This window comes from Amblyomma americanum, chromosome 1 (assembly GCF_052857255.1).
Source record: "Amblyomma americanum isolate KBUSLIRL-KWMA chromosome 1, ASM5285725v1, whole genome shotgun sequence".
In the NCBI taxonomy this organism is placed as follows: Eukaryota; Metazoa; Arthropoda; class Arachnida; order Ixodida; family Ixodidae; genus Amblyomma; species Amblyomma americanum.
Genome location: NC_135497.1, coordinates 37,862,586 through 37,889,552, shown reverse-complemented (window position 1 = coordinate 37,889,552; position 26,967 = coordinate 37,862,586). Strand labels below are relative to the sequence as shown.

At 51.0% G+C, this 26,967-nt stretch overlaps 1 protein-coding gene and 1 non-coding gene across 2 annotated transcripts in view; both read left to right on the top strand.

Annotated features, from left to right (window-relative positions):
• Nucleotides 1–26,967, top strand: part of LOC144112665 (uncharacterized) — a 132,416-nt gene that overhangs the window by 31,719 nt on the left and 73,730 nt on the right. Inside the window, exon 2 of the mRNA XM_077645477.1 lies at nt 2,852–3,026. Within this exon, the coding sequence (XP_077501603.1) occupies nt 2,852–3,026 (175 nt within the window). The remainder of the gene's footprint in view (nt 1–2,851; nt 3,027–26,967) is intronic.
• On the top strand, nt 13,986–14,057 carry TRNAS-ACU (transfer RNA serine (anticodon ACU)). Its single transcript has one exon. It is a non-coding gene; the product is annotated as a tRNA-Ser (tRNA).

Sequence of the window (26,967 nt, the reverse complement as noted above, 5' to 3'; positions counted from 1 at the left end):
GACGTCAGTGCACGATAAAGATCCCCAGGTGGTCGAAATTATTCCGGAGCCCTCCACTACGGCACCTAATTCTTCATTTCTTCTTTCACTCCCTCCCTTGTCCCTTCCCTTACGGCGCGGTTCAGGTGTCCAACGAGATATGAGACAGATACTGCGCCATTTCCTTTCCTCAAAAACCAATTATTATTATTAAAAAAGGGGAGAACATTTCTTCTTGCGCTTGCTGCAGTCACGACAATGAAGAACCATATTGTTTGAAGCGTTACGTTTTTGCTAATCTCCGGCATGCTCCATCAGCCGCACATTCAAACAACGACCACTCTGGCCTATGTACACTTTTCCACGCGACGTGGGGATCTTGCACACTGTGCCCACTTTTCACGCGACGTACGGTGATGCATGTCTGACAGCACATCCTTCTTTTCATCGCGCCCAGCTCCGCCTTAGCTTGAATCGCAGGGCATAACGCTGACAGTTTTTTTGGGAGCCGAAAACATGACACGAATGCCATACCTGCCAGCAACTTTCTTAATCCCGTGTGAAAGTCGATGCACGTACGCTACTACCTCGGGTTTGGTGTGTTCTTTTTTGTCGTTCTTTCCCCGGCCCTTTACCGAGCGAATGACCTTTTCTTTTTCTGCTTCTCGTCAGCTAGAAACGCGGCCAGTGTGGCAGTGAATTCAACCCGTGACATTGGGATCATTAAACAAGATGAAATGTCATTGCTACCGCTTCGACGACCTTCTGATGTTCCGATTAAAAATGCAGAGATAGCTCAAAGGTTACTGCAACCCTTTTCCTTTCGCTCTCGCAATTTATCCGCAGGCAAGATATCCACTGCTCAAAGAGCCTAGCGGGCGAACCCGCCTTATCTTCTCTTTTGTTTACGAAGGCGTTATTGCAATTTTGAGCGTCTTTGCCAGCCGCCTGTTTTGTTTTGCAGCTGGGGGACTAACTGCACTCGGCGAGCTGCTGCGGGCCCTGGCCTCAGTGGTCTAGTGCTTGCGTTCTTTGGACTCGGCCAACGACGCGATGCGTGGAGTGCAAGCAGAAATGGGGCGAATAAGCGTCTGCTCCGAAAAACGCCCGCATAGAGCATGGGTGAGGAGGCTCGGCTATTGCGGGAGGGAAACAGCCGGTGACGCTTGCGAAGGCGACGGTGCATGGGCTGCCTCGTCCGTTGGTTCTCTGCCGCCCCCCCCCCCCTCCCCCCGCCTTCCGCGTGTGGTTTATTTGTTTATTGTGTCGGCATTCGCCCCGTTGGGATGCGCTTTCACTATCTTCCCGGGCCGCGTTTCCATGGGAGATCCTCTTCCTCCTTTCAATCGATCCCGCTCCTTTTTAGCCTAGCCCGTCTCATCAAAGCCGAGTCTACTCGTGAGGGAAGCGGCCTTTCGTTCAAGGCGCGCTGCTGCAGTCTCCGACTCGCGCCAGGCGCCGTACACATTTTCTCTGACACTGAGGCGTGCAGGTCGACACCGCGCAGGGTCTGCCCGACTGAGAGCGGAAGTGTGCGTTTCCAGCGGGTCTGCGAGGCGGCGTCTACCGCGCTGTCCTTGGCGGCCAGGGTTCGCTCCATCCGAGCAGCGTTTCTTCACAATGCGCCGCCGCAGTCCTTGGGTGGCCCGAGTGCCGCATTGTACGAACCCCAGCGCCGCGTGTGTAAACACTCGGGTCGCGAATTAGGGGTGGCAGCCCTTTGTGGCCGCGGTCGACAAATAGCGTCCGGGACTGTCCTTCAACGGCCCGTTTCTCACCCGCCGTTGTCTGTGCGGGCCTCCATTATGCGCCTGTCAATAGCAGAAAACGCGGCCAGCCGTCGTGTCGCGGTTTCACTTGTCCGCAGTGGGAACCCGGGGCCTTTGGCGCCGCCTCGCGAATCTCGCGCGTCTTTGTGCAGAGGATCGCCATCCGTCACTGGTGGCACGAAGAAAACAAAAGGGGGAGCGGGGGGGGGGGGGGGGGGGGGGCGGCTGTGCCTCGTCGTTGCGGCACTGGCGGGCTTCCATCGCTCAGAAAGGAAGCCTTCCCTTTTTTGGGGTCCCTGTGGCGCTGGGATCGAATCTTCTTGATACAGGCACGCGCCGCATGAGGGTTGCATTCCTTGGAAGAGCGGCAGTTGTTGCAACGCAATTTGTCGGAATGCCCGTTAACCTATAGAGGCCCACCCTTTGGGCTCGGCTTGCAGGAGGCTCAGCTGGTAATTTGCACCCTGTGGACATGCGTCCTTTCCGCTAGCTTCTCATGGCGGGAACAGTCCAGAATGCGGTCGAATGCAGGTCACGCGTCTTTTCCGCCGCTGAAGCCTTTTTTTTTTTTTTTTGGTGCGCCCATCTTGTTCGTACCAGCCCGCCTCTCTTACCGACTTCGCACGACTCTTCCGGACGGTGCTGCTTGGCGTGTCGATGTGGGGGACGGTCACACCTGTTGGCTCGGGGTTTTAAATGACGCCCAGTCGGCCCCAGGGACAGATCGTTGCGGCCCATGGGCAGGGCCCCACAAAATCGGCCTTACCTGGAAGCAACTTCGCGAACCGCCGCGCTGCTTGTGATGAGTTAAGAGCCACGGCAACGCTGTTCGGATTCATCGCTGCCCCGGTGGAAGCCGCGCGCAGTTTTCGCCCCTTCTTGGAAGACTTCCGTCCGGAGCGCGAAGGGCGGCACAAGAGTCGTCTCTGGCCAGAAGGCTTCGGTTGCGCAGCTTTACGCGTGGCTGCGCGATGCCGGCGACGATTCTTTGCCCCCCCGTGCCTGTTCCACTCTTAGCGAGCGACAGATTCAGAGCGCAGTTGGCAACAGGAACCCTCCGTGGCGCAATTCACAACTTCCCCTCCTCTGTTGTTCCTCTGCAGGAGATCCGGCAGCTGGCCTCCCCACCGGCGGGGAGCGGCGACGGCCACCGCAGCCCCGCGTCGGAGCCGCTGCTGCTCGAGGGGGCCCCCGCCAGCATGTCGGCCTCCATGGTGCACAGGACCTCGCCCGGGGGCTACGACCTGCGCGCACACCGGCGCGCCGCCGCGCCTCCAGGTATGTGTACTGATCTGCTTCTTCGGGCTGCCCGGCATATTCGCGTTGCCCGAGTCATTGGCCGTCAATATTCGCGAGCTTCAGAGATGGTGGTCATTGGATGCACGCACGGAGATTCCATCGGGCGCTGCGAAACAGTCGTGAGAGGAACACAGCTTTGCGACAAGTTCTTTGGGAACGTCGACCCAGCAGGGATATTCCAAACTGCAGCATCTCGGAGCGGGAAAGCCCTGCGAGATGTTGCGACTGCGCGTGCGGATGTGCAAAAGTAGCCGTAGCATGCACCTCTTGCGAGCCTATAGTAAAATGGGGCGCCACTGAGCAGATACTGATTGTATTGCTTGTGACGCATTCTTCGGTATTATCTGGAGCTGGACGCTACGAAGGTGCATCTGGCATGTGTAGCCTCATTATTTATTTATTTGATTTGTTTGGTATAGTCCAGTACAGACCAGTACAGGAGTGGGTTGACGTAGATGTTTGCACAGAAAGTCAGCAATTCAATATCACAGAAATTCAGAACCAATGACAATCGGCATACAATACGAGAGAACAGGTACATTTCACGTCTGAAATAACAGTTCAGTTTAGTCGGTGAATACATCGACGGATGTGGTATTCGCAATGTCATGCGGAAGCCAATTCCATGTTTCAGTGGCCAGTGGAAAGTAAGAATATTTAAATGTAATACATTTGCCGCAGTGGGCCGAATGCATCAATGCGTGATTTATTCTACTGGAACGCTGGAAGGGTGGTTTCAGGTATTCATCTCTATCTATGTTTATACGGCTGTGGTAAAGAAGAGAGAGAGGGTTTATTGATAGGAAAAGCAGAGAGGTTGGCCTGAAAAATAAATATCTGGCCTGCTACTCAGGTGACAGCCACTGAAAGGTCACCGGTCTGATCAACATCGTGGTAAAGAAGAAACGGGAATTTCATTGATGCGATGCGTCGGCGGCTTTCGAGGGTCGGTATGCGCGCTTGGCTGCGCAGAGCAGTTGCACTAGACAGTGTTCGGAAGAACATATTGGATTAAGCCCGCGATGCGTTCGTTTTTTCCAGCCTCCCTCCGCTTTTATTTTTGCTTTTCTTTTCGGAGGCCTCAAACAAAAGGCCTGTGTGGACAAAATGCTCGGTATATTATTTTTTCCTAGATTTCGCGTTACCATTTGCCCACACTTGATTGCAAGGAATAGGGAAAGCTTGGAATAAAGACAAAGGGTGGTGATTACGTCGCGGGCGTGATGGTTGTAGCATGGAATTCTGATTTTCACGGTTCCAAAACCGGCCGCTAGGCGCCTGGAACGCTAGGCCGGTCGAAGCTCGTGCGATACGTCCGTCAGCTCGCGCTAGACTGTATCTTCGATATTGCCTATGCCTGAACTCAGGCTCATTCTTCTCTCTCGCCAACTTGCTGGGATTTCTTTAGTTTTCAATACCTCGTTTAAAGCAGCACACAAACTCTGCTTTGTTCCTTTACCAGGAAATGAAGTAGGTGAGGTGCGTTTCCGAAGTGTACGCAAAGAACCATGGGAAAATCGTCTGCCAGGTACTTCCGGTTCCAGGTTTGTCATACACACTGCCTTTTGCATAGCGGTTGCCGAGCATACATGCATCGTTTATTCACTCATTTATCTGCGCTGCGACGCCGCTTATTGCACACCATCACCGTAAGATCTGCGCGTGAAGGGTGGGAACTCGTCCTGAGCACATAAATTGACAATAACGAAAGGTAGGAGTGCTCTGTCGTGGTTATAATATGCCTGCGTGGGCTGGCTGTTCTCCGTATGCACGGCAGTCGGTTGAACTAGTGTAACGCGTCGGTCATGATACATTTGGTTTTTCGCCGCACTACGAAGGCAACGAAGGGCTGAAAAGTGAGCAGTTTAGCAGGCGATACATGTATTTTCCTCACAAGTGGGTTAGCAAGCAGTCCATACATGCCGCTATGAGAAACGCGCGCCTCAACGCATCGCACTGCATACGCATAGAAAACCTCCAACTATATACACTATTTTGGTTGCATTTCGTGCGAAAACACACGACGAAGCATAGCAGAGACGATGTCGCGTTGGTCTTGCAATGATCCAATACCATAAGCGGTGTTGCAGTGCAAATAAATTAGTGTAAGGAGCGATAATAACACAGTCTCTGCTGTGAAGCCAGCCAGAAAGAGGAGAAATTTGGAACCAGAAGTAGCAGACGACTTTCCCATGATCCTCTGCTGCGCTGAATCAGAAAACGCACCTCACCCATTAGTATCGTTTGTATTTTGTCCAAACCTGTCGCTGTATGCAAAGGGACCCTTTTTTTCCGCTTTTTCGTAATCTTAACGTCAGAAACCTTGGCCGCCTGCATCAAGCTGCCCACCGCAGGCGCCGTCACACGCTTTCTCATCCAACTGTTCGCAAATAAATCGCGTGGACGCTTCATTTTCCGTTACATCTTTTACATGGCGGCGCATTTCTTTCGAATTTGTACCGAGTGCATTCGTATCTGCCATCCACTTATCGGTTGTAGCGTTAATCTTTTCCTGCGTGGACCGTACTGATACGGGGTGGCAAGCCAAGCAACGGGTCGACATGGTGACAGATGAAATATGATTTTTAATGGCTGCGGGTCTAGCGCTATAGCGCCCCATCCCGCGCCATAGCCGGCTTCTTCGTCGTCTTCTTAATAATAATAATAATTGGTTTTTTGGGGAAAGGAAATGGCGCAGTATCTGTCTCATATATCGTTGGACACCTGAACCGCGCCGTAAGGGAAGGGATAAAGGAGGGAGTGAAAGAAGAAAGGAAGAATGAGGTGCCGTAGTGGAGGGCTCCGGAATAATTTCGACCACCTGGGGATCTTTAACGTGCACTGACATCGCACAGCACACGGGTGCCGTAGCGTTTTTCCTCCATAAAAACGCAGCCGCCGCGGTCGGGTTCGAACCCGGGAACTCCGGATCAGTCCCCTAACCACTGAGCCACCGCGGCGGGTAATCGTCGTCTTCGTAACAATATTTTCGCCATTGTTCTTTACTTTTCTGTGCTCGTCCCATTTCTGTTGAATTTCAGGCAAGGGTCTACTCTATGTTTTGCTTTTCGGTGTGACCTGGAAGCTGCTTGGCGAATTGATATTGCATCTTTAATTTGCCTCTCCATCGGTATTCTTTCGCACCGGATATGTCTCTCTGAATTACCTATTCATCGTACGTTCATGATTTATTTTAGCCATTTCGTATACACTTCTCTACCGCTTGTGATGACGGTTGTCAAATGACGGTCGAAAAAAAAAATGAAAATTGGTTTTTGGGGAAAGGAAATGGCGCAGCATCTGTCTCGCATATCGGCGGACACCTGAACGTAAGTGAAGGGATAAAGGAGGGAGTGAAAGAAGAAAGGAAGAGAGAGGCGCCGTAGTGGAGGGCTCCGGAATAATTTAGACCACCTGGGGATCTTTGACGTGTACTGGCATCGCACAGCACACGGGCGTCTTTTGCGTTTCGCCTCCATCGAAACCCGGCCGCCGCGGTCGGGTTCGAACCCGGGAACTCCGGATCAGTATAGCCGAGCGCTCTAACCACTGAGCCACCGCGGCGGGTACTGACGTTTTTCAGATACACGGTTTTGTACATGCAGGATACACAATAAAATTCATGTACAGTGTACTACCTTAACATTAGAGAGGGCGGGATTGAACCCTGACCCTCCGCCAGCCGAAGGATCCGGTTCAATGCCGGCTGCAGCTGCTGCGTTTCGATGGAAGGGAAACGCAAACGGCGCCGTGTGTTCCGTCCATGGGATGTCCACGAACATTAAAGGACCAGGTGGTCCAAATCAACCCATAGCCCTCCCTTACGGCGCTTTTCCTCCTTTCAGAGCTGCCTTCCTCTCCACGACAGCCGCAACACTTTCGTGGCTTGCCTCGCTCTGCGTTGGTTTCCTCTCGGACACCAATACGACGTACGGGATGGCCTATGCACCTCTTCTGCCTCACTTTTGGGGTGCTTCGATAAGCAAACGAGACTAAGACTTTGAGAGGGGAGACGGAATATGAAGTGACTTTGAAGACGTGCTGCTGGTCTGTTCGACGTAGGGGCAAAATTCAAGCCCGAACTTTACGCAAAACCGCCACATCTACGCGCGTTTAAAATGATGGCATGACAGTAGCAGTGTTTGATACAGTCGACCTCCCAATTAGCGCTTTCGCGTTCGGCGTTCTTCTAGCCTCCGTTCCGTTTTTATTGTGCTACACCATTATGATATGAAGTGTCAGAAAAATCTGAAATTGTAGGCCCAGTTCACTGCGCGAACGTCAGGTCACCGCCCTCGACGGCTAGCCAGATGTCCCCGTTACCAATGATCAAGTGCGTCGCTGTTTTTGTAAGCCTGCCAATTTCGAGTGGTTGGGCATAAAAAAAAATGGCTGGCGGTTTAGCATTGCTAAGCACAAAATAATGTGCGAAAGCAGTTTCTTGCAGGTGGAACACCAGCACTACGTATACCTGAAAGCGCGATTGAGGTGCCCACTGACCTAGGGAGGCGCCCTCAAAAGCAACGGATTCCTGTGCTGTGGAAAGGAAAGGCTCATAACTGCCTCAATTTGTAAGTGAACGCCACCGCCTACTTACTCACCGAGCGACTGAGGTGGCACTGACCCAGTGCCCAGAGGCTCAGAGGCTTCGCACACCACTGAAACCCGGGAAGTGCGGCTACACTGAACGCTTAATAATAATAATAATTGGTTTTTTGAGGAAAGGAAATGACGCAGTATCTGTCTCATATATCGTTGGACACCTGAACCACGCCGTAAGGGAAGGAATACAGGAGGGAGAGAAAGAAGAAAGGAAGAAGGAGGTGGCCGTAGTGGAGGGCTCCGGAATAATTTCGACCACCTGGGGACCTTTAACGTGCACTGGCATCGCACAGCACACGGGGGTGCCTTAGCGTTTCGCCTCCATCGAAACCCGGCCGCCGCGGTCGGGTTACGGTCGTTCGTGTACCGAATTCCGCGCTGCGTGCTATGTTCTTGCAGTACAGCTTTGCAAACATTACGATTAACCTTCTTTTATAGTCGCTCCCAATACTATTTATTCCTTCCTCGTCTGTTTTCATCACATTCATATAAATCCCCCGTCGTTATCCTGTAGACAGCGCAGGACTGACATCGGCAACTCTTTCTTTCTTCGTCGGCTGTTCACACTGTCTATAGTTTCAGAAGCATTTGTGTCCTAACTGTTAATTTCTTGGCAGGGATGAGGTCCTATTAGGGAGCCTACATACATGCCGCCTGCATGTAGGCTCCCTAGGTCCTATGCTTGAGGAGCGCCCCCTGGGCAGAGGAAGTTATTAGGGACCGTTAGATTGGGGTGACCATACATATCGGCCAGGGTCAGTACTGTGGCCTCGCTGATGCACGTGCCACGGTGCAATAGTTCTTACAGATAATGAACTTGCATTCCTGGACAGAAGCTGAGGGCTTAGTGTAATGTATATTGTTTGTTATCCATGACTGTACACTCTTTCTTCATTTTGCTTACATGGAATTTTTCTAGACGCGCATGCGTATATACATATTGCATTTAAAATCTAATAAATTTACTTGAGTGTCAGCGCTCGTTGTGTCACCTTTGCTTTCGTCCCCGTCCTTATTCGCGTTGTTGTTTCATAATGGACCGATACCAACTCGCTCTTCGTCACGTTGCATCGCTGTCACGTGACCTGGTATGACGTCACATTACACCGCTGTCGCGTGACTTGGTGTGACGTCATACTGACGTCATCACTAATTGTACTAATTAGTCTCGGCGTCATGTAATCACATTAATTAGCATTATGTATGGTAATTACTTAATGATTTGACGTCATCGTCTGCGTCACGTGACTCATCGGCCCGTGACGTCACATGGTGCCGTTTCTTGCGGACTTGACCTTTCGCATTAACAAATATGAAGTACTGGGAGGTATTTGGAAAGGAATAATGGTGTCGGGGCTTACCGGAGCTAGTTCAGTCGAGATTAGAAGTAAATCAGAGAGCTATTGGTAGATTACCACTAGGTACCCACGGCAAAACCCCAAACGAGGCAGTACAGGGGGATATGGGTTTGGGCATCGCTCGAAGCGCGGGAAGCTCAGAGTAAGATATTATATGAAGGACGCCTGAGGGAATGGACGATAACAGCTGTGGACAGCTAAGGTTTTTAAATACCTATACAGAAAGTGCGTTGACTCACGGTGGCGAAATGCAGCTATAGGAAACTAACCAGTAAGTATGCAGTATATCGTCATCATCATCAGCAGCAGCCTGACTACACCTGCTGCAGGGCAAAGGCCCCTCTCATGTCTCCCCAATTCACTCTGTGCTGTGCCAGCTTCGGCCAAACTTTCTAATCTCATCCGCCCACCTAACCTTCTGCCGCCCCCTGCTACGCTTGCCTTCTTTTGGAATATACTCCGCTATCCTTGAGGGCCAGCGGCTATCTTGCCTTCGCAGTACATGCCCTGCCCAAGCCCATTCCTTCCCCCTGATTTCGACTATGATGCCATATAACACGCGTTTGTTCCCTCACCCACTCTGCCCGCTTCCGGTCTCTTACCGTTACACTCATTCTTCTTTCCATGGCTCGCTGTGTTGTCCTTAACTTGAGCTGAACCCTTTTCGTTAGCCTCCACGTTTCTGCCCCGTAGGTGAGTACCGGTAAGATACAGGCGTTGTACACTTTTCTCTTGGGGGATATCGCTAAACTGCTATTCATGATCTGAGACAACCGGCCATATGAGCTCCACACCATTCCTATCCTTCTAGTTATTCCCCTCTCGTGATCCGGATCAGCTGCCACTGCCTGCCCTAAGTAGACCTTTACCACTTCCAGCACCTCGCTGCCAATTGTGAACTGCTGTTCCCTTGCTGGACTTCTAAGCATTACCTTGGTTTTCTGCATGCTAATTTTTAGACCCGCCGTTCTGCTGTGCCTGTCGAATTCACCGATCATGATTTGCAGTTCATCTGCTGAGTGACTCAGGATATAAGGACGGAAAAAGACAGAGCATTAAACGAGAGGTTAAAAACGCGGAAGGTAAAAACTGGATTAATTCAGTGGAAAATAAGCATAGTGTAGAACTATATCGAAATTGGAAAAGGCAGATCAGGAAGGAATCGTTCCACGATGACTCAAAGAGGCAGTGCCCTATACTCTCTGAAGCTAGGTCAGAGTGTCTTGAACGCGCGGTTACAAAAAGAAATATAACCGAGATGATGACACACGTGCAGCCTGTGGTAAATCTGTGGAAACAATTGAACATCTTATATTCTAATGCGATGGTATCCATCCGGATATCGATGCTTGCAAGGTCACTCTCCCTGAGAGCGTTTAGAGATAACAGTGGTCATGGGAATAAATCTGGGGTGAAAGTTAGCAAGAAGCGATTGGAAGATTGGTGGCTCAAAAGCAGAGATGTGACATAAGGTTGGAAGTGTAGGATTAAAAATATATTGAAAGGAAATGGAGTATCTTTGGAAATATTTAGAACACCGTTAAAAAAATGTAAAGTAAAAAGAAGCATGGTGGCAACTGTCACCACCCTGTTTCAGAGGGGACGCCCGTGTCTTCCGTCCACCCTTCCATCATCTATCCACTTTCATTGTCGAGGCAGAACTTACCGTCGCTGTCCGAGCTGCGCGCCCGAAAGTGTGCCGGAAGTCGCGCGGTTTCGCAAGGACTGCTGGGAGTGTTTGGCCGCCGGCGCAGCCAATGGTAACGACAGCAGTTTGATAGCCGGCGGAGAGATTAGTGCCGCTGGCAGCGCTGCGGTTTGGGAGCCGCTGTCTTCACCGCCGTGAGACCCAGTGCTGTCGCAGTGTCATCGGGTAATGGCGCGGGGGAAAGGAAGCGGCGCGTGGATGGCTTGGCCGTCGGCTGTCCCATTGTGTGTAGGGCCGCAGACGAGCTGCCTCATTAGCCGGTCACTTTGGACCGGCCGGGGCGTGGACGGGGCCCCCACTGATACCCGCTTCTTGCCTGCGTCGTCACTTGAGAGGCCGAGGATTCTCGACGGAATGTTTGCGGCCGCTCAGTGTTGGGTGACATGTCTGTGGCCGTCTTCTGCGTTACGCCAGCGCTGTCGTCTGGCGTACGCACCGCACCGTCCGTCCGGCACGGCATGGGTGGTAAGCGCGACGCGCTCTTCTGCGTATAGTAGTGTGCGCGTTCTCGTTGGCACGATGCTTGTGACGCGCAACTCTGAAACACGGAGCGGTTGTCGGTGTTTCCGGCACTTATTCTCTTGCCAGCCATGAATGTGCAGCAGTCGAGTTGTTAGCCCCAGCGGCTTCTCTCGAACCGACGTCACTTAGAGCTGTTAATATAAACGTACGCTCTCCGAACAACAAAACTGTGTGTTCGAGAGAATTCTTTGGCGAATCTTCGTGTGATTTTTTGCGACTGTTCTCGCTGAAACTTGCAGTACAAGCAGTTATGACGTATAGGTGCGAAATCACTATTCCGATGGGGAAACCCCGGTGTTTGTGCCAAGTGAAGTAAAGTAAGGGTAGACAGCTGGGCTAGTTGGTTGTTTGCATTATCATGGAACATGCTACCAGCGCAACAGACAAGGGCAAGGAATCCGGCGTTCGTGTTGTCTTCTCCCTTTGTCCTTGTCTCTTGCGCTGGTACGTACCATGTTCCGAAATAAATTAAATGTTGCCGCGAGTGGGATTCGAACCCGCGGCAACGCCAACAGCTTAGCTTCGCTGGCCACTGCACGAGAGAACTATGGCTATCGCCGCTAGGGCACTTTTAAAAAGCAATATTTTTGATAAAATTCAATTATCCGAATTTTGTTTCATAAAAATGTCCATTCATTCCTGGACGAACTGGAACACAAACGATGCTTCTAATTAATACCGTTACAAAGATACAGCCAAAGTTGGAAACGCTTGCACGTTTTGCGAAACCGAAACTAAATGTTTTCCAGCCAAATAAAAGCCTAATTTTTGCATCATTTGTTATTTTCCTTGTTCTTTTTCACTTTAGACTTATAGTAACTTTTTGTTACCATCTATGCCCGTCTTTGTTTGCATTTATGACTAAACCGCACGCAAAAGGAATGCAAAGACGTTCCGAACATATTGAATAGTTATGACAGGATACCAGCATTGAAGTTGGGTTTGTAAAATCGCATGTGTCATTTGAGAAATGGCAACAGAGGTACGCTAGACGTTTTGAAGCGCATTATGATCTAACCTGGAACTCTAACACTGAAAGCTTGTGTGACAGGGGACCGGCAGCATATCTGGAAATCTCTTTTGGCGTACTGATGGCGCGAAAAACGCACACACAAAGAACTTAAGCTCCCACGCGAGCAAAATCACGGGAAAGCAAGACTATAGAGGGGCTGGGCTCCAAATGTGGTAGACTTTAAGCCACCGGGACATTGGTTTATGGCATTCTCTCGAAACTCACTTTTTTGCCAGTCCTCCTCGCGCGAGCAATCCTAGCTTTATCCCTGTACGAAAATTTTCATGGAAACTTTGTGCACTTATTTCTTATGCATCTAGCTGTGCAATGAACCGAGAAAAAAAATTGTGCAGTTTGTTTTCTTACTGCTGCATTTTTTCTCAACAGGTGCCTATTCAGAAACATTTGTTTTTTTTGTAATTTAACTATTATGCAACGAGTACTGATGGTATCGCATTTATCGTGGTTCATAGCACAGCTCCTGCCTCGTCTCTATATGTATAAATGCAAAAGCAATTTGACTTTCGACGAACTAAATTAAAGTTATGATTGCTGACGTCAGATGCGTATTTACTACATTTTAAAAATAAAACAAGTGATCTGTTTTGACATTTTGATTGGGATAAAACAATGCCCTTCTTCAGGCAGACGCCTTATTTTCTGTTTTTATCCGTTATTAAAAAAAATGCTTCGGAAAAATGGCCTCATACCTTAAACTGCAACACTCTCGCGCTGTGAATTTCACATCTTTTTCATCAACTAAACACTACTGTCAAACTAATATTCGCGCTTTCAGCTATGTGGCGGTATAGGGACAGAGAGATGTGCGTTGCATGCGTTGGCGTGCACAAAGCTGTGGCAGAAATGCGGCAGGGGAGCAATAGATACCCGTTGGCGTTGACAGCATCGCTGCAGAAACGCGGCACCGGCGTACGTTGGCTGAACTGGCATTGGCGATGGGAGTTTAAAACGTGCATAACAGGCTCCCCGGGTCAGTGGACACCTCAGTCGGGCTTTCAGGTTCGTGCCGATGGTGTCCACCCGCAAAAAACTGTGCTTTCACTCAATATTTAACGGTTGGCAATGCTAAACCGCCAGCCATTTTTTTTTTTAAACTGGTTGTACAAAACATTACACCGCACCGGATTCCGCGGAGTTCCTTTGCTTGTGTTTGAAGATATGAATGCGACATGTTGCACTTGTATAGTCAAATTACCGGTGACTTTGAATTTGTATCAGTCTGCACTCGCAAGTTCGTGCTTTCCGTCTGCTATGGGTTTATGGTCTATCCACGGGGGTTTAACGTCCCTAAACGACTCAGGCTATGAGGGACGCCGTAGTCGATGGGCTCCGGAATAATTTCGACCACCTGGGGTTCTCTAACGAGCACTGACATCGCACAATACACGGGCCACTATAATTTCGCCTCCATCGAAATTGGACCGCCGCGGCCGGGGTCGAACTCGCGTCTTTCGGGTCAGCAGCCGAGCGCCGTAACCACTGAGCCACCGCGACGGCACGTCTGCTGTTGTTCTCCTAGTGGAGATGTAAAGCTTATAGAATTCTGACCGCTTATCGTCTTTTATTGCCGACAGTAATTACACTCTAATTGCTGACCATTATTTTAATATCGATATCAATATGGGGATAATTCTTAGAGAATTTAACAATATTTTGGTTCCGAATGTATCTGTTCTAGACCTACTGATTACAAACTCTTCATTACACAAAGACCCGCCGCGGTGGCTCAGTGGTTAGAGCGCTCGACTACTGATCCAGAGTTCTCGGGTTCGAACCCGACCGCGGCGGCTGCGTTTCGATGGAGGCGAGACGCTAAGGCGCCCGTGTGCTGGCGATGTCAGTGCACGTTAAAGATCCCCAAGTACTCGAGATTATTCAGGAGCCCTCCATTACGGCACCTCTCTCTTCCTTCTTTCACTCGATCCCTCCCTTATCCCTTCCCTTACGGCGCGGTTCAGGTGTCCGCCGATATACGAGACAGATACTGCGCCATTTCTTTTCCACAAAAAACAATTATTATTATTCATAACACAAAGCACATGCAAGCGTGATATCATGCGCAATCAGTGATCCCCAGTGTTCCTCTGCTTGAATACAAGCTAGAAGCGATAAAGCACAGAAGTGAAATCAGAAATTAGCACAGAAATTAGATCAGCGAACCTTTTTTCCTACCCGCCGCGGTGGCTCAGTGGTTAGGGCGCTCGACTACTGATCTGGAGTTGCCGGGTTCGAACCCGACCGCGGCGGCTGCGTTTTTATGGAGGCGAAACGCTAAGGCGCCCGTGTGCTGTGCGATGTCAGTGCACGCTAAAGATCCCCAGGTGGTCGAAATTATTCCGGAGCCCTCCACTACGGCACCTCATTCTTCCTTTCTTCTTTCACTCCCTCCCTTATCCCTTCCCTAACGGCGCGGTTCACGTGTCCAAGGATATATGAGAGAGATACTGCGCCATTTCCTTTCCCCAAAAACCAATTATTATTATTATGTACGCCGTCGGCCTATGCTCCAGTGCCGTGCTTCTGCCGTTGACCTCGCCAATGCATGCAGTGCACATCTATCTGTCACTCTACCTCCATAGCTCAAAGCGCGAATATTATTTTTATAGTAGTATCAATCAAAAAGACGATGTGCAGTGCACAGCGAGAGAGTGTGTTGCAGTTCAACACGAGGCGCGATCGGCTGCGGCGATATAGCCCTATAGTGCTCTCGTGCAGTGACCAGCGAAGCTGATCTGTCCGCGCCGCCGCGGGTTGGAATCCCAGTCGCGGGTATTTGTTTGATTTGTTTTATTTATTTAGTTCACGTGGCACGAACCCGCAAAAACAGCAAGCATACAAACAACGCAGCAATACAAATGTGTAAAATTTAAAAAAAAATCACCCCGCGTAACAATCTTGTCATTTTGAGGCTGTTCAGTTTATCAACTAGTCATTTTGCGTGCTTTGTATGTTGCTCATCGCAAAAACCTTTACAATGTACTATCTGTATCTACAGGATATGGATAAAACCTTTATGATGTACTATATCTGTATCTATTGAATGTAATATTTCATTGTTATGTATTTGTCTAGTTTTGCGCATAGCTCCGGGGCGATGAAACTCTAGATTGTTATTGCGGTCTTTTTTTTTTTTGTAAACCTTCATATCTGTTGTTGCAGTGTGCAATTGTCTCTGCATTAAACTCAACCGCTGCTAAGACGAAGGGGGCTGCGGTTTTGTCAAGCTGTGTCTCACGGGTTTTTCTGCAGCTCCTCTGTCTGCATTTCTTGTAAGGCAGAAATAGATTAATTTGAATTTAACGCCGGTCGACTAAGTTGGCTTGAAGGCGGTGCCTCGCTGTCTGCTTTTAGCGGTCGCCGATGTGGTTACCGTCGGACCTTCTCACCGGCGTCTTCCACAAGTTCTGTAGACAGGGAGGATACGGTGTCGTCCTGGAAACAGCCGTACTGGTTGAGTTTGCGGGAAACCCGTGTCTCGGAGGACGCCTTTCGCGAGCGGCGTTAAACGCTTTCCAAGAGAAGCGAGGTGTCGTCAACTGAGCTCGCGCGTTTGATTTATTGTTGCCGATATTTCGAGCATTGCCACCGCCAGGCGCAGTGGGTCGGCGTCCGCGGCGCGCCTTGCGTCACGTAGGCTATAGCCCTTCTGCTTCTGCTTGCTTTTCTTATGGGGGATGTGTTGACCCTCCGTCGCGCGCTGAAGATGTTTAACTTGGTGCTGCGCTTCGGCCGCTTCTGCGGCCAAATTTGTGTGATTGGGGCTCATTGTGCAGCAGGAAATTTGCGAAGCGCTTACTGAACCGCTGGCGGCACTGTTCAGTTAAGCATCACTGAACAAGCAATGAAAAAGGAAACAGAAAAATAAGCGCAAGGCAAAGGTCGGACCTGCTGGCGAGTGCTTGCACCAGCGCCACACATTCGGTGTCTGCGATTAACCGCGCCCTTCCTATAGTGGATCTGCCAATGTGGTCGCGGGAGAGGCGCTTTCATTGTTTTCTGCTGCCACGCTTCAAATCCCGTCTTCTGCGCGCAGTGTTTACGCCCGGCCGAGGTTGCGTGCCCGAGGCGGCTGCGCGGAGTGGCCGAGGGCGGGCCGCCCGCACGCGAGCGCGCCTGGAATGCGTATCTCCGCTTGACTCGGGCCCCGGTTTGGGGTGGGGGGGGAGTATTCCTTTGGGCGGTCGAACGAAAATGCCGATTTCGGGAGGCCGGAGGCTGTCCGCGCGTCCGCCGGAAACGCGCCGCTCCGTGTCTGGCGCCGTATTTCTGGGGCCAGCAGGCGCCGATGGCGACTAGCTCCCCCTCCTTCCAGGGGTGCATTGGACTCGCCCGAGAGGGGGCGCTCGCGCGCGTGAGATCACGCCGCGGCCCGTCGTCGTAGCGGGCGTCGAACAATGGCTGCAATGGCCGCGCCGAGGGAGGCGGTCGTCTGCTGCGGCGGCGGTCGCCGCAGCCATGCCGCCTTCATGCGCGCGAGGACGGCCGAGTTTCTAATGTGGACGACCGTTTCGCCCTCGGGAAAAAAAACGAATGTAATCTGATCCTCAGTTAGGGAAGCGAACTCCCATTGCTGAGCGCCGACTTTCTGGGCACTGTGATATGCGAGCGCCTTCCTCTTGGGAATGGCGGCTGCTGGCGACCGAATCATTGTTCACCCAAGCGCGCTGGACAGCCAGTCGGCGTTGGTAAAGACATTTCGGACGAATTGCTCCAAAGCCGCCGCGTTGGTTATGGCGTTGGGCTGCTGGCCCGAAGGACGCGGGTTCGATCCCGGCCGCGGCGGTCGAATTTCGATGGAGGCGAAATTCTAGAGGCCCGTGTGCTGTGCGATGTTAAAGAACCCCAGGTGGTTTAAACAGTCCGGAACCCTCCACTACGGCGACCCACGTAGCCTGAGTCGCTTTTGGGACGTTAAACACCCGTAAACCGAATTACTCCCAAGTGGGCGGTGAGCGCGGCACTTTAGACGGCGTGGCCAAATCTATTCTCGTCCGTTGACGCCGCGCGGCTGCTTGGCTGCGACGCGCACCGACTGAAGGCATCGAGCGGGCGTCCCTCGCCCGGTGCTTAGCGAGAGGGCAGGTGCGACGTTTGGTAATGCACGCGAGCTACCTGTAAAGTTTTGAAAACAATTGCAACACGAGCGCTTCCGCTCTCTGCAGCGCTGGCGAAACTTGGAAAGCTGTGTTATGGGCACACCGCTTCTGCGGAGGACAAACGAATAGGTGGGGAGTTTTAGAATACCCGGCGCACGGGTATATGCGCACTGGCGTTCCGCTTTTCACTAATCCCCCTTACCGAGAGGGCGTTAAAACGCGCTAATAATAATGAGAAGTTGCGTCTTCGTTGAAAGCTGCACAGCAGTTTGGATTGTCCTGAAGTGGTATTATTTTTTCCAACCCCTTTAATGAAGTCGCAAATTACATTCTTTCTCTGGCTATTCTGTCGAAGAGGCTATCTGGCTGCGAGAAAGTAAAGGCACCTGCGATTTCAGACATGCACTTCTGTCGGCATTGTGTGTCCACGCACGGTGGCAGCTGTCACTCGGCGGACGCCCGGCACCTCCTGAGTGGCGAACGGTGATTCGTATGTGCCAGTGCTGCCCAGGGGCTACTCGCTGGAGCGATGCGTTACTGAGCAGTGACTCGGGCGCCGTAGAAACGTTTATCGCTGTTGTGGAAAACGCAGCGAGGCCAGGTCAAAAACAGACACAGCGCTGCTCTCTTCCACAGTGTCTTGCTGTTTCTGAAGACCGTGTGTGGAATGAGCGTCAGCGAGTTGCTGGAACTCTGTGAATCTGAAAGCGGAGTTCACTAGGTGGGCGTGAGAATAGGGTCCTGTCTAGCGCCAGTCTGCTTCTGGCACAAGATAGCCGTGAATTTGAGTGTCTTAGATATGCAGATGACTGTCTGACTGCTTATACCCTGCGGTAAGGCGGATGACACCATGAGCGGGCTGTCATTTGCGATTTTCGGACTTGCTGACCGCTGTCGATGACATTCACTCTTGTTGGATATATTCCACAGGGGGAGAAAAAAAAACAACCTTTACAAGTGGTTTGATTCCGCTCATTTTAAACCCGTAAAAAGAGGCGTGCCTAAGTCCTGTTTAAAAATGAACCACAGTGTTGAGGGGAGTCTCGTGCTACGAGTATGCACGATGAGGGCTAGCGTGTGCCCCGGGGACTTCCTTGCCCCCTCCCCCCCCCCCCCCAATAAAAAAAAACACTCGAATAATTACCGGTGCGCCAAAACCGGACAGAATAAGATACCCGGTGTGCTGTCGACCGTCGCGCATGTTAACTGCTGGTATATGAGGGGCATTGTTTTAGCGCCAGTAAAGCTGTGCGTCAGAAGAACGGCACCTAAGATGTTCCTGGCTCGGCTCTGAAAAAGGGCCGCTGCCTATAGGTGAGAGGTTACATGGGCGCGTCTGGGCATGCTGGAGACTCAGTGCCCGCGTGCAGCCCACTTGCTGAGCAATAGAAAATAACGGGAACAGAAAACTGGGCAAGTTGGAATGGATTCATCTTTAAGCCCCGCCGCGGTGGCTCAGTGGTTAGGGCGCTCGACTACTGATCCGGAGTTCCCGGGTTCGAACCCGACCGCGGCGGCACCCGCGTGCTGTGCGATGCCAGTGCACGTTAAAGATCCCCAGGTGGTCAAAATTAATCCGGAGCCCTCCACTACGGCACCTATTCTTCCTTTCTTCTTTCACTCCCTCCTTTATCCCTTCCCTTACGGCGCGGTTCAGGTGTCCGCCGATATATGAGACAGATACTGCGTCATTTCCTTTCTCCAAAAAACCAATTATTAGCAGCGCGAAACAAAGGGCGTAGTAGGAGAAACACGAGCGCTCGTGTCGTCTCGTCTTTCTTCTACGTGTCGTCTCGTCTTTCTGCTACTACGTCTTGTGTTTCGCGCTGCTTAAAGATGAATAGAAAATAAGCGCTTCGTATATATAGAAGCAAGACGGAGCAATTCTGTCCGATGTTGGATGCACCTGAAAATTATTGCTTTAGCTCCCTGTCAGTCACTTTAGGAAGACAGTTCAGCGCGTGCAGAACTCAATCGTTACAGACTATGGTTTGGTTATTTTCGGCGCTTTTCCTGCCGAAAATGGTATGTATGCACGGTCAATGTCATTGTAACCCTGGTGCCGAACGTCAGAATATTGCTGCCAGATTTTTGTTCAATTTACAGAAACATGACAGGTTTAATTGGAACATTATGTTAACGTTAAAGATTAACAATTGACGTTATATGTTGCATCGCAAACATTAATTAGAGTTCAAACTAAACACTATGACAATGCTTTGTTCTAAATGCTGTTTAAATAAAACAACATTACAAATTGCTTACCAAAGCTTTTCCAACTGTTCGTGCAGTAATCTTGTTTTTCAGCTAGCAGAATCTTGCCATAAATCTATCGAATGGTGCTTGTCACAGATAGCATGCCGAGCCCTAAATGTTGGTCAGAAAACCCTGATTATTAGCCGTTCGTTATAAGACACCCTTCCTATATAAAAGCTGGCATCCGTTCGAAGTTTACTCTGTCGGAGTTGCATGCATTAGCTGTATTGTATAGTGACGCTCTCGTTGCCTCTGCAAATTGTTGATTGGAGTTGTCCGCTCTGGCCTTGCCGAGCGGAAGTTGCATACATGCTGTTTAAATGTTTGATGAAAATGTTATTCCAGTGTTTAAGTGCAACATTTCATAAACGATAGAAGAAAGCTGTAGTAGGCGTTCTTGCGGGCTAGTTGGTTCATTTCATTAAAAGGTAGGACTGCGCGAATAAGGCAAGGACAGGAGGCATAGGAACGAAAACTGTTTATTGATTAATTAAAAGGACATTATAAGCACAATGTATTAACGTTCGACAAAAATAAAAAGTGACTTTTAACGTTTCAGTGATACCTGGTAAAGAATAAACGGTTGTCATTGCACTCATTCTATGTACGTCTGTCTGATCCCCCCCCCCCCCCCTCCCCGAGTCTTTTTCCAAAACAGAGCTACACGCTTCTTCTAAGATACTCCATACAGACGAGTGCATCCAGAGTCATCTTTAGTGATTGTCTCTTGTTCGGTGAACGCAGATATGAAGATGCAGCGTTTTTGATGACACACCCGGGAAGTCGGCCCGAGGGTGCTCGTGGGCAGTTTATTATAACACTCACCGCTTATTGGTGCTGCGGATAAAGGTTGGTGGCCCGCTTCAGTATGCACCTCGCAGTAAGATATACATAAGCGCCGACAACTCAAGAACGAAGCGGCTTCTCCCCGCCGAACGACCCATTTGCAGCCAATGGCGTCGGCCGGTTCTCACGACCCTGCTAGCTTGACAATGCGGGGAGCGGCGTCACTATGGAGAGAGGGGTGTGTCCCTGACGGATTGTCTATCCCCTTTTCACTCCCTGCTTGGTCACATCAGCAGGGCCGTGAGAATCGACAGACGCCACTGGCTGGAAGGGGACCGTATGACGGGGAGATTGGAGAGCTTGGTGGGACATCTGATAGATGGCGCTGTTCGCACTACTGTTCGCTAGGGAGCGTCCATACCAACGCCTTGGAGGCTCCCTCCCTACTGGGGACGCTTCCTCCCCCTTATTTTGCAAGCGCGTGCATGCGTCGTGGCTTGCATCGCGGTTGTCTGCTTCATGGCGCCGTCACCTGTGTTGCCGCGTTTGCCGCCTGCTTCACACAGCTCACCTGCGCGAGTGCCCCATGCAGACGTGTTTCGCCTCTGTTCTTTCACTCTTTTCTCTTGCGTTCCATGGATGGCCTTGTAGTGAGCATTAGCACTGCATCAGGGAAAAAGGGTAAGGTATGAATTAGGTTTAACACCCGACATCTGCAGATTAATGTGGACAGGCGTCGCGCAACACGCACAGTGCGTATTTAGGAAATTTCCGCAACATAGCTTGGTAGATGCAGCATCGGTGGTGGAACGTCTCTTAACGGCTGCGCGAACAACTTTCCTTCGTCATATGCCGGTTTAATTGCAGCCAACGACAAAACATTTCATCGCCTGCTCTCACGTAAGCAGTACTAACACTGCACAGTATGCACGTACTAACACTGCACAGTATGCACTTCTCATGTCTGCCATGCCGTCTGCGTGCCCCTGTCGAGCCGTGTTCAAGGGTACACGCAGACGACCCTAAAACGACGCGGGTGGTGCGCAGACGACCCGGCATTAAGCGAGATTAGTGGAATGCTTCCTTCATTGAACATGTATTTTGTGTTGCTGGCTGCGAGGTACGTAATAAAAAGTAACAAAAGAAATGTGAACACTAAAGAAAAATTTATTAGATCCTGGAACAGAAATAACAGCCAGGTTTAATAACATTTCCAAAGGACAGCCATCGCACCATCAAAGTTAAATCTACCTGCGCTCTTAGTGAGCTCCTCACCGCTATATGATCGTCTCGTTTTGTTGTTTGGGATTGAACTGTCTTGTCCATTTGTTTCTGATTGTGCATCGGCCGATTCATCACAGGGAAACTGTTATCTTAGAAAAGGAAGAGGCTTGCGTTTACTGGTAATGATGCACTGCAGCGCATCAGAGTCGGCGCTCCTGTCTGTCTGCGCCTATACCCACGTCAGCCTCAACTTTTGGACTTGTAAATGAAGGCGGGAAGACTTCGCACGTGGTTCTAGCTTAGGGCTTACGGTCATGAAATGGCGTTAGCTTCATTAGACATACGTATAGTCCACTTTTGGGGCTAAATCTTTGCTGCTAACCTCACTGAAATCACGGCATCGGTGAAAGGAACCGCTCGTTGTTTTTTTTGTTTTTCGAGAAGTGCGCCATGAGACACAAGTTGAGAAAGGGGGAAGGAATGCGGGAGATAGAAAGTTAATAGAGAGATAGAAAGTTAATAGCAGGAGTGAAGACCAGTTGCGCTGAGGTGGTCGCAGAGGTTGCCGATGAAATGATTGTTCATAGTCCACTTCACATAGTCACGTTCGCGGTTCCACCGCAGGCCCACCTCCCTGAGGAGCCGTTTTCTGATAGCAGCCGTCGCTGGGCACGTCCACAACAAGTGCCGCACATCACATATGTCCGGTGCAGCGCTACAGTGAGGGCACCTGTCAGGTAGTGGCTGTTCTTTGGCACGCCGCCGATGACGGACAGATGGTGTCAGAGCCGCCCCTGCCCGAATCCGGCGCACGGATACCTCCTCCTGCCGAGTAAGACTACGGGGGAGAGGGTGCGAACACGGAGGAATTAGAGCGCGTGTTCGATGGCGCAGAACTTCGGAACCGGAAACGCGGGACAGGAACGGATCTGGGGGAAGAGGGGAAGGTGGCGGATCGTCTAATGTATGAATATGAGTCATAGCATCCGCTTGAAGGTTATGTGGATCCTAGGCATGGCCGCGAATCCAGTGTATGCGCACAGGACATGGGTACTTTGCGCAGAGCACTTGAATTGATTGTGAAATATGGAATGTGCGTCGAACAGCCTTAAGCTGTTTAAGAACGGCGAGGGAGTCGGTGTAAATATGAACTGTATTGAATGTTGGAACGAGCGGAAGGGAAGCAATGGCATTATAAATGGCTCGAAGTTCCAATGCCAGGGGAGTGCACGTATCCGCAGTATACGTCGCGCGAGAGTTGAGATGCGGATGAGATGGACTATACACAACAGTAACTCCCCTCTCTGCAGAATGAGATGCATCCGTGTATAATATGCACCCTTCAGGCAGATACGCTGCTGATACCGACGGGGAAACAGTGGGGCGATTGTCTGTGAGGTGACAATATGACCACGGAGGGAGTGTCTTTAAACGATGAAGTTGGAGAGACTGTTTGCGAGTTCTATTTGCCACCCGTTGGTCGATGAGTTCACTGAGTGTATTAAGTTGGGCGAGCTCCTTTAGCACAGGTATGGGTGTTTAACGAGGCAGATGTGTTATGGCGCGCATAGCCTCACGATTGATAGCTTCAAGGGAGTCCCACTGTCTGCGGGTGAGACGTTGAAATTGAGCCTGATATACTATCCGTGGCTGAAGGATAGAGCGCACAAGCTGGCGGGCCGTATGAGCACGTGCGCCACCAGAGCGCATAGCTATGCGACGAATGAGACCTAGAGTAGCGTGAGCCGATTTACGGGTGGCTGTCTGCCACGGGGTGCCAGTCCCAGATGTATGGAGGAGAAGACCAAGAATACGGACAGTTTCTACCTGAGGAATCAGATAGTTATGTACCGTAAAATTTAAAGGGGGAGCTTTCCGTAAGCCGGCTTTATTTCCACTGCGAATGCAACATGATTTAGTAGGAGAGAGTGTTAGACCCAGAGGTTTGAGGCGAGATGTCAATACATCCAGCGCGTGTTGAAGGACCGACTGATGAATAGACGCATCTGGATGACAGCACCACAAGGTGATATCATCGGCATATGCAAGCACGCGGATAGAAGGGATGGTCTCTAGGGCTCGAACAAGAGGAATTAAAGCCACATTAAATAATGTGGGGGCGAGAACGGAGCCCTGCGGCACTCCTCTATTGGAGATGAAGTTACCAAAGGGCTTTCCGTGGACACGCACGCTAAAGGTTCGATTTGCTAAAAAGGCGTGAATGGAGAGGAGGAACCGGTGAGGGAGACCAAGAGTTTGAAGGGAGGCAAGAATGGCAGAGTGAAGGACGTTATCACATGCCTTTGTTATGTCTGTTCGTACAAGGTGACTCTGCGGAGAGTGGCGAAGCACGTCAGCAGCCTAAGTAGCAAGACCATAGTCAGGCAGGTTCCTTTCTCCCTCCTCTCTTTTCTCTTCTCCTCCGGATTCAAGCCAGACCACACGAAGATTTCAGATTATGCAGTGCCGAATGCATTGACAAGTATTCAAAATGAAGGTAAGGGCCTTGCTGTCAGTATGCGGCCTGTCTGCACGGTGTCCCAAACCGTTATCCCCTTGTCCCGCTGGCCGCGTCCTCTCGAGCCTCTTCTTCCCCCATCGGGGCCCGCCTCGCCAGCCAGCTCTTGGTCGCTCTCTCATTGTGAAGGAAACATGTGGGCTTGTTGCCGGAACCCGGCGGCCGTTACGGAGGCGTCCGCCGCTCCCAAGCTCAGACCGCGGCCAGATCGGATGGCGCCCTGCTCGGGGCGGCGTGCCTCGCAGGGCCCAGCATCCCTCTTTCGGCTGCGAGCCGTCTCCCTGGCGCCAACTTGCCGCCACCTCGGACAGGGCATACGGCTGGTTCTGTGGCACGCAGGACCGGGCCGCGCGCGCGCGCGCGCGCGCGCACACACACACACACACACACACACACACACACACACACACACACACACACACACACACACACACACACACGCACGCACGCACGCACGCACGCACGCACGCACACACGCACACACACACACACACACACACAACGCGCTGGCCGTTTCTTCTGGCTACGTTCGGATGCGACGTGGCCGCGCGCCCGACAACCGTCCTCCGTTCCAGTTTGTGGGCGGAAACCAATTTGGGAATCTGGGTAGTAGTCATGGGACTCCAGCCATCACGACAAGCGTGCGGCTAGAATGTCTTCATAAAGCTTGCAGATGGTAGGCGTAAGGGAAATTGGACGAAGGGCTGAGAGAGAGACTGGAGGCTGACCTGACTTGGGTATTGGAACCACAATAGAATGCTTCTAGTCTCCCGGCAATATGCCAGAGTGCCACACTTCGTTGAAAGTATCAAGTAGGGTTTGCAAAGCCCTCCCTTCCAAGTTACGGAATAAGGAGTTAGGTATGCCGTCGTGCCCGGGGGTAGTGGTAGTTGTTAAACGTTCAATGGAGGCCAGCAGCTCTGCCATGGTGAGGTCAGGAGTAATCCCATCGGATGGCTCTGTAACCGATAAGTCAGGTGGAGACGTAGCGGTGCAGTCATGGTGCGGAAAAAACTGACGGGCCGCTTGTTGTGCAAATGTGTCCTCATCCACATTTAGCGCGAGGCGAATGCTCTCTGTGTAGTCTGCAACCTGAGAAGGGCGCTCCATGGCGTGAAACACTCTCCAAAGATGTCGATTGCCCTGCGTAGAGGACAGGCGGGCACACCATGCAGCCCAGCGTTGCCTGCCTAGCCGCTTTGCATAGCGCCGCGCCCGTGCGGTAGCGCGGTGAAGAGTAGGAAGAGCCGAAGGGTCATCGGGGTGACGAGTAGCGTCAAGATCCGCCTGGAGACGAAGAGCCCACAGATTCAAGAGATGTATGTCCGGGTTCGGGTCGTCTTCATTTACAGTAGTGGTAATGGTGTGAGTAGCGAGAACAGCAGATAGAGTAGACAGTGCTGAAGAGGGGTTGAATGTAGATTAACGATTGTCTACGCGTACAGAGTCCCATGATGTTATGCGTACGCTGCGGCGTATTTTCCGTAGACGCGAAGGAGTGAGGGAGATATAGTTGTTCGAGTGACATTCATTCATGAATCGGCTGACAAGGATGGCCTGAAGAGGGTGGTGGGAGGGTTGGGAAAGATAACGCCGGAACAAAGTACTGAGCTTGCGCTTGGCGTCTCCACTGGGGAGCGTCCAGCCTTCGTAGGGCAGAGAGCGCGTAGGTTCGCGTGACGTAGATCGACGTTGGAGTCATTAGCCGTTCCTGGTTCGGTGAAATCGTCTCAGGATGTCCGGTGTGCCAGTGCTTGGCGCCCTCCTTTTGAGGAAATGCATCCAGAGGGCGCTCTCAAAGAAGAAATATTTAAAAAATAAAATAAACAAAGCATTGTCTGCATAGGACCGCTTCCCCACTGCTCTGGGCATTTGCCCTAAATACTCCAATCCCCACTATACTCCCCTGGTCACCAACATTGCTATAGTCGGATAACAACTGAAGAAGTGCCCCTCAAAAGAGGCCCTCCAGCCAATGGAATCCTTTCATATGTCACGTTGGCATGTGATGTCGTGAGAATCGGTCGAAAGCTTTGGCTGCAGGGCCTCCTTCGAGGAGCATTTGCCGCTTCGTTCTAGAGCTGTATCTGGATACTGGGCAAGCAAGTCCTGTTGCGCTATTCCCAGATATTCCGAGAAAAATTCCTCCGGCTAAACCGCTGGCTTATCTGCGCGCAGATTTCGCACAGTTTTTGTTTTATACCACGTTTAGTACTTGCCTGTCCACATCGTATGCGGCTATGCCGGACCAAAAACGATGGTTTCGCAGCCGCTGTGTTGCGAGCACCATCTCTCGCCCCCGAAAAGCTCGAGTCTCAGGTTCTTCTGCTTTCGCCTTTCTGCCGCCGACGAGAGCTTGTGCTGCCGCTACAGCGTTTGCAAAACCGCCTACTTTCCTGCATCGTCGCATACGAGCCGAACTTGTGATTAATTCTCACCGATCCAGGCACTCAACCTGGGCCAAACGTAGCATCAGACAAATTTCCGCTGAATGGCACTTCTGTGTGAAATTTGAGCATAAAGAAGCCATTGGTATAGCCGTGATTATAGGTTTTCTCCGAGCCATTCAACACGCAGTAGCAACGCTGCCCCCAGGTATCTGCGGGTGCCCGCCAAAGTTTTCGAAACGCGCAACTTAAAAAAAAAAGTGTAATTATTTGCTGGTCCTAGCGTGCAGCCACGAACTTTAAGTAAAATGTTTCCCCCAATTCCTGGCCGCACCCTTTGGCAGGGAGGAATTTCGGCTTTTTCGTGGATTCTGAAAACAATTTTGTTGGCGCCTGTATATATCAGACGACGTGACAGAAAGCTATCTGG